The 8031-nt window shown below is 36.9% G+C and overlaps 1 protein-coding gene across 1 annotated transcript; it reads right to left on the minus strand.

Moving 5' to 3' along the window:
- Positions 1-2034: 2034 nt before the first annotated feature.
- LOC132709839 (vomeronasal type-2 receptor 26-like) lies at positions 2035-7459 on the minus strand. The gene is made up of 4 exons (XM_087893247.1): positions 7263-7459; positions 6375-6666; positions 3275-3401; positions 2035-3141 (listed from the first exon to the last, which is right to left on the minus strand). Exons 1-4 carry the CDS (start codon positions 7457-7459, stop codon positions 2243-2245), a joined length of 1515 nt encoding a protein of 504 aa, XP_087749373.1. The 3' UTR covers positions 2035-2242.
- Positions 7460-8031: the final 572 nt, after the last annotated feature.

Here is an 8031-nt window from a genome sequence, read left to right on the forward strand (position 1 = left end):
AATTCATTCTTTCCTTTTGTTGGTCAGTAATTTTTGTAACTCTTTTATTATCTAAGTATTTTTCTATAAGTCCATTCTGCACATCATCTTTAGCATATAGTTTAGTATAATAGTCCACAAAAGCTTCTTTAATTAATTTTTGTTGAAAGATTTCTTTCCCTCGAATATCAATACTATCAATAGTCCGTGTACTCTGCTTTTTCCTTAATGTGTAAGCCAACCATCTGCCCGGTTTATTGGCATTACAAAATGTATTATGCTTTGCATATTGTAAGTTTGTTGCAACTTGTTCCGCCATAAGCATTTGAAATTGGTCTTTCAAAAGTTTTATAGCACTAAGTGTTCTTTCATCTGTTGGATTTTTAATAAGTAGCTGTTCTTTGTTCTTTATTTCTACTTCCAATTCAGATCTTTTCTTTTGTCGAATCAATCTATGTTTGGAGTTCATATAAATGAGCACCCCGCTCATATAAGCTTTGCTCGCATCCCACACAATTTCAATTGGGGTACCTTTATTCAAATTTATTTCAAAAAATTCTTTCAAGTGCTTTTTAAGTTCTATTATATTTTTTTCATGTCTGAACAAGTTTTCATTTATTCTCCAAGAGCGTCGCTCAGTCTTGCCCATCTCGATTTCAATCCATACTGGGCTATGGTCGGTCAAGGTTCTTGGGAAAATCTTTGTTCTTTTTGTCTTAACAAGTAAATCATCTGTCAACAAAATAAAGTCAATCCTAGAGAAGGATCTATGTCTGTCAGAAAAAAAAGTATAATCCAATTCTTTTGGATTGTGTATTCTCCAAATATCTTTTAATTCCAAGTCTTCTTTCATATCAAAAGCAGCTCAGCGACACTGACAGTAAATGGGTGAACATATAAATTCTCTTAAATAAGTAGAAAAGAATACTCCTTACAATGATATGTCATAAGGTTTTATATGAGGATATTCCTTAAATTTCAATGTATAAAACTGGTAAACTATGTGGGACATCCTGTCACCAATGATAAGAACAGGAGAAGCATCACTTGCAGAGAAGTCCAGAGTAACTCCTTTTTAATTAGGGTTGGACTATCATTATAATTTGGTCCATTTTTCCTATCCATAGCATCTATCAAATGTCTGTCTGTCTGTCTACTGTATCTATCTATCTATCTATCTATCTATCTATCTATCTACCTACCTACCTACCTACCTACCTACCTACCTACCTACCTACCTACATACCTACCTACCTACCTAAATACCTACCTATCTGTTTATCATCTATATATCTACATGTTTACCTATATAAATTTACAACTTTCTGTCACCTCCATCTAGTGAACACTCAGAATTTTCCTCCAGGTTTCTTTCTAGGATTTGAGCTGGATTTGAGCTGATTTTCGTGAAAAATGCCAGACTTCTTATTCTAAACCAGGGATGTCAAACTCGATTTCATTGAGGGTCGCATCAGAGTTGTGTTTGACCTTGGGGGGGGGCTGGGGGGGGAATGGCCAGGGTAGGCATGGCCAGCATGATGTCACTCATGTTAGGGGGCATCTGTAGTGGCCTCAGATCTCTTCTGTCACCAGGCCGGTCCTTTGATGTTACCAGGGGGGCTAGCAGGCCACATCTAAGCACCATGGTTCTAAACCATGGACGTTAAACATCGCTGCATCACATTGACATCACATGACCTTTTACGACATTTTTCCCATTCAGGGAGCTGGGGTGGGCGTGGCCTAGGTGTGATGCCTCCAGCCCGTGGGCCACCAGATTTACATCCTACCAAGCTCTGTTTTTGCTGGCAAAGGACTGTAGCAGGCCATCACAGCCTCTCCCCCTGATCTCGCCTTCCTCCGCTGGAGACAATGGATCCCCCCCAGCCCTGCCCAGGCCACCTCATGACTGACATTGAGCTGGCCACATCCACCCTGGCCATGACAAGCCCAGTCATGCCCACCTTGGCCATGACTACTGCCCCTCCCCCGAGCTCAAATGCAACCCTGATGCGGCCCTCAATGAAATAAGGTTTGACACTGCTGAAATAGAGTGTTGAAAGAGACAAAATGTTATATTCAACAACCAGGAAGCACCCAAGTAGTTCTCTTGGAATGTGCACCTATAATAAACATCAGTGTTAACAATAATCTTCCACAAATCCTCTTTTGAAAGAAATATTTTTATATATTTTTCTTGTAGAAAACTTTCTCTTCTTTTTTTGTCAGCAATTTGTTTGAGGAAAGAAGATCACATGGAGTACTAATTTCTTTTTGTGAGATGCTCCCTGTGGTTGAGCTGTGGCCGCAAAACAATGATGTAGCATTTTGGCAGGAATATGCATCCCAGTAATGCAGCACCGGAGGACAAGATGGAGAAGACCTCCACAGCTACCATGGCTTTGCCTTTTGTGCTCAGATAGGCTGGAAAGAAGGAGATCCACACACTGCAAAAGGCCAACATGCTGAAGGTGATGAACTTGGCTTCATTAAAGCTGTCGGGTAATTTACGGGCAAAAAAAGCCACAATAAAGCTGGCAATGGCCAAGATACCCATGTAGCCCAAGACACAATAGAAGAAGAAAGCTGACCCCTCATTGCATTGTAAAATCATTTCTTGGGACTGTGAATGTGTGTCCAACTCAGGGAATGGGGGAGATGTTGACAACCAAAGAATGGAAATACATACTTGGAAGAGAGAGCAGGAGAGGACAATAGAAAAGGCCAATCTTTTCCCCACCCATTTCCTCATCTGAGAACCTGGTTTAGTGGCCATGAAAGCCACAACCACAGTGAAGGTTTTGGCTAGTACACTAGAAATGGCCACAGAGAAGGTGATGCCAAAAGTTGGTTGTCGGAGAAGGCAGGTCACTTTGCCAGGTTGGCTGAGGAAGAGCAAAGAAGAGAGAAAACAGAGCTGAAGAGAGACAAGAAGGGTGCAGGTGAGGGACCGATTGTTGGCTTTGACAATAGGAGTATCCCTGTACTTAATAAAAGTTCCAAGTACCCAAGATGTCAAGAAGAAGAAAGCAAGAGCTACTGAGGATAAACCAATTCCTAAGGTTTCTTTAAAAGTTAGAAACATCAGCACTTTTGAAATACATCCTTTCTTTTCTTTATTTGGATGATGGTCTTCTGAACATTCAAAGCAATCTTCCATATCTATAAGAAAAGTCAAGAAGTTTTTCATCTATGCATTCCATAATACTGAATATCGCCTTATCAATTTTATGCGTTAAGTAGCTTATTAATGTTTGCTTAAATGTAAGGAAAAATGGTAGAATTTATACCCTACCATTTTGATTTGAAATCTTCCCTTCTGGGCAGTGAATACAGTCATAGCAGCAGAACTGATCCCCCTCAATCCCCTTCTTCCAGGACCCAGGTAAACAAGGGTCATTGCATCGAGAAAGTGGAGGAACCTGGTGATAATCATAAAAGGATTTGAAAAGGGAGATATTTAAAACTGTTTGTATTTTTTATCCTTTATATAGGGAAATTAGTTTTGCAATGATGTAGGAAAGGTCCTGTTTGAAGGGCAGGGAGAGCAAATAAATACACAGGATGATAAATTCATGGAAACATGGCCACTCTTGTGATTTCAAATGGAAATGCAAACCAAATATAGAAACTTGGCTTTTTGCATTGTGATATCATTTTGTCACATTGATGAGTGCTGGATCATCAACAAAATTTGAAAAGAATGTGCCAATCTTTATTTAAAAAAAACAGAAATCGAATTTCTAACGGGATTAACTTCAATATCAGAACATAATGGATTAAAGCATGTTTAATACAATAATTCAAACCTGGTTAAAAGTTGGGTTCCAGAAAATCACATCTTCATCAATGAATAATTCCTTTCCTTTTGGAGCCTCTAAATCCAGCTTTCCAACTCTAACTCTCTGAAAAGATCTGTTTGGAAAAGTGATCAAGTTGGTGATGTCGAATCCACCTGCTGCTTCTCCTTTCTCATTCAGGAACACTCTCTCCCCAGCTGAATTGTTGAAAGAAATGCCTTGAAGAAATGAATGAAGCTGCTTGAAAGAGAAGAGGTAGACAATTGAAAGCAATATAACAGAGAAGAGAACAACATATTCAAATTTCATTCACTCATTCTTTATATTCCAATAACTCTTAATAAATATGTAAGCTTAGAAATTTGATAATCAATATGGACATGTATATTTCCATGCCCACTCCATTATTTATTTGATATTATTTTAAGGAAAGGTTGAATAAATTGAAGCACAATGAAAATAGGCTTTTGGAATTATGTCAGGTCCTTCAATTATATTTTATGTCCACTACTTAAACCACATAAATCCACATATCTATCCTTTCCTCACTGGTACAAAGCTATTTGGGAGTCTGATTCATTTCTTTTAGCCAGATTTTAGAATCAGAGACTTAGGCATTATTTGACTATTGCAAAGATAGAGTTGTTTGAAACTATGCAAGCCACATCTAAGAAGGACCACTTCATTCCCCTAAATCTCTGATAGAGACAGAAATCTCAGCTTGTCACTCATGAAAAGTTCATGAGCCACTCAAAAAGTTCTTGGAGAATTGATTATTTTTTTTAGAAGAGACAATGAAATGTAATGTCAATTATCATCTTAACTAATGCTTATTGTGCAATCTATGGTGATTTATTAAATAACTCCTACTAATACCTAAATCATGTTTCTTATAGTAGCTTCTGGGTGATCAGAATAGCAGAATACCTGAATGATAAAATAAGAACACAAACCACTTTTTCTGTATCTGTTTTACACAACACAACATTGGAAGGGACCTTGGAGGTCTTCTAGTACACAACTCTGCTCAAGGAGAAGACCCTACAACAATTTAGACAAATGACTCTCCAATCACTTCATTAAAATCTCCAGTTATGTAGCAAAGACAAGTTTTTGCATTAATTCATTGTTCTATCAAGACATTCTTCCTTATTTCTATGTTTTTCTCATACTTAAGATAATTCTACATGCAGAAAATATTAAGACTTTCCAGAATGGGTTCAAAGCATAATTCTACATCAAACTGCTCACTGAAATGAAAGAAGAGTCCAATTCAAAGAGAATACCTGCCAAGGCTGCAGATTTGGAAGATCATTGTTTTTACTCATACTTTTCTTCCAATTGAACCCCAACATGTGTAGAGCCTGCAAAGCATGAGCTACAGCATAAACAGCATTGTAGACACTGTAGCTGTGGCCAGTCATTTCCATTTCAAACACAGGTGAAGGAAGATCCTCCAGCTTCATCTCGCCAGTGCACTGAGCATTGTCCATTCCTTGTAATTCTGGTTTTGGAAATGAACAATCAAATGATTGTTCCCAAACATTCTGCCGAAACCCATCTCTGTAGTCTGAAAGAAGATTTATGGTCTGAAGAAACTCCTTGAAACCTACAACTGCTGTTGAGTGAACAGTGAAGGAAATAGCCCCATTGTACATCTTCAGATCCCATTTGATATGAGTGCCTGGTAATACAAAATCAATCTGTGCAGTCATGATCCACACCTTCTTTAATAATGCAGTTTCCTTGCTTTCAGGATCTACCAGAAATGTGACAAATCTTAGCCATATAATTATATAGGCTTCTCCGTAGACAAGAAACACATTGGCTTTGCTATTCCTCATATTATTGGAAATAATGGAGATCATTTGAGAAAGTTCTAAGAATCTTTCCAAGTGGAGTTGTTGAGCAAGCCTTTCTATAACCGCTGAGCAGATTCCGTTCTGTGAAAGTAAGGGCTGCATTTTCTGTAAGAAATTTTCTCCATTGCTGTTATCAATTGAAAATATCCCAATCCACGTCCACCTGAAATGGTGAAGCAGTTGGATGATCCCAATGTATTGATGGTCCTCTTTGGGGACCATGAAATATAGCGAAGAGAGCTTACTGGTCTGAAATTCCTCTTGGGCTAATGAGCCATATGTCAGCTGAAAGAAATTCCAGGAGCATTCTTTAGAGTCTTTAGTTTAAATTTAATTTTCCTATCTTGTTTTCATATAAAATATATCCAAGGAGTATTCCCCCCCCAAACATTCTTCTAAGAATCTAATAATAAATTTCTTGGACTAGAAGACCTCCAAGGTCCTTTCCAACTCTGTTATTCTGAGGATGTTCTCATTGCGTGAAAATATTTCAAACACATGTACTAGATCAACTGTTTTAAAAGAAGCCATTCAAATATTCTCTCAGATATTGATCCTTGATACTCATTTCCTGTATCTGGCATTGTAGTTTCAGAAAAGAAGGCTAAGTAGTAGAACTTAAGCCATATAGAACATCTTAACAGAAATCCAAGCCTAATGTTTGATTCCCATTAATTATTCTGTTAACAACCATAAAATTAAGAATTTTCTGCTCAACCCTTTCAGAACTTACTTGTGGAATCTTAAACAATCCTGTAATTTCAGCTATATAAGATGATGTGACAAAATTCAATCCCCCAATGATAGCCATTAGATTCTTCTGGGTGTCACATTTGTAGTTAGGGACAAATTCCTGGGACTTAAAAAGTAGGTCCAGAATGCTGCGATAGGTCTTCCTTGAAACGTAGTAACTGTCATAGATGTGGAACCCAAGAGTGACATTAGGTAAGATCTGAAAATCCTCATTGATCTCTTTCACAGCAAAGGCCAAGGCAAGGATGTGCTGGTAGAATTTGATTAATACACTGCAAATGATTTAAATACCTCAGTTGAAAAAGGAAGTTGGCAAATTCTCATATTGTGGCATCATTTCTATATGAAAAAGCAAACATTTCATTCTCTAATGAAGGTAGGAAAGTAGTAGATTTTCTAAAATACTGAATAATTTGTACACAGTTCAAATTTGGTTTTCTACAGTAATTGCACGATTTGCAACGAATATCCTCTACAATAATATAAAAAATAGTGCTTTTTCATGAAACTTCATTTAGTGTCTAATTTCCCCCAAGGAATGGAATATGAATAATTCTAGCATGTATCAGTCATTTATTGTATGCATCTTTTGTTAAGAGTGACAATACCGATTTTTTTTAAAAAAAAAACACATTATCTTAAGCTTACTAAATGTTCTTCAAAAGATGATTTCAACCAAATTTTCATACATTATATGACAAACACTTCACCATAAAGTAAAGAAAAAGGTTTATTCCATAACTAAAAACATTTGAAAAATAGACTTGGATTAGATATAAAGGCTACATTTTTACTGAGAACCTTTTACTCTCAAAAGCAATTTTTGGGAAACTAATTAACATTAGAAAAAGAAAAAAAGAATCTTTACTTTGGTGTGTCATAAGATGTTTCATAAGGATGTTCATTAAAATTAATTTCATGAAGGTTGTAATAGGTGTGGGACATGATCCCACCAACGATGAGGTCACCAGGTTGGTACCACTCATGTGGAACAAGGAAAGCATCACTTGCTGGGCAGCTCAGAGTCACTATTTTGTTCACCACAAACACTAGAAGGAGCCACATTTTGATAATGTCTCTGTCTTTCATCTCATCCTACAATAAAGGTTGCATTATTCCAATAGCTAATACAGTGATTTATTCAAGGTTTATATCTGAGAGTCCACCTAATCAGAGAATTCACCAATAGGTATTTGGATATCCATGAGAGGGAAAATTTGTGTGTTCAATAGAATCAGCGTTTGAACAGATACACTGGAAGAAGAGAATAGAGGGAGGAAACTCATTGCAATGACTCTGACACACAGCCATTATTATCTTTGTGCCAATCTCTCTGGGGTTCAAGATACGTTGATTGTTGTTGAATTGAAATAACCTTCTGTGCAGTCTTTGATGTTTTTACCTAGGGAAGAGAATAAGGTGATTCCTGTAGGACATAATTACTTAGATTTTGATGAAAGAATAAGTGTCTGTTGTTTAAATGCTTTTTGAAATGCAGAATTGCTAATAAAGTGTACAAGGGGGAATTTGCCAAACAAAATAGACATCTTTTTTTAAAAAAAAATATGTTGTTTTTACTATGAATGCTAAATGTAATTCACCTTCCTTTGTATAGTTTTAACATGCATAGATGTTTT

Source organism: Pantherophis guttatus, chromosome 4, assembly GCF_059756535.1.
Source record: "Pantherophis guttatus breed Tessera chromosome 4, ASM5975653v1, whole genome shotgun sequence".
Classification (NCBI taxonomy): Eukaryota; Metazoa; Chordata; class Lepidosauria; order Squamata; family Colubridae; genus Pantherophis; species Pantherophis guttatus.

Excerpts from the sequence above, each read along its gene's own strand:
- LOC132709839 (XM_087893247.1), bottom strand. The coding sequence starts at position 7,459 with ATGTGGCTCCTTCTAGTGTTTGTGGTGAACAAAATAGTGACTCTGAGC. Across the intron at positions 6,667-7,262 it reads ACATCTTATGACACACCAAA|TGTATTAATCAAATTCTACC; the intron begins GTAAAGATTCTT and ends AATCATTTGCAG. Across the intron at positions 3,142-3,274 it reads GAAGATTTCAAATCAAAATG|ATATGGAAGATTGCTTTGAA; the intron begins GTAGGGTATAAA and ends CTTTTCTTATAG.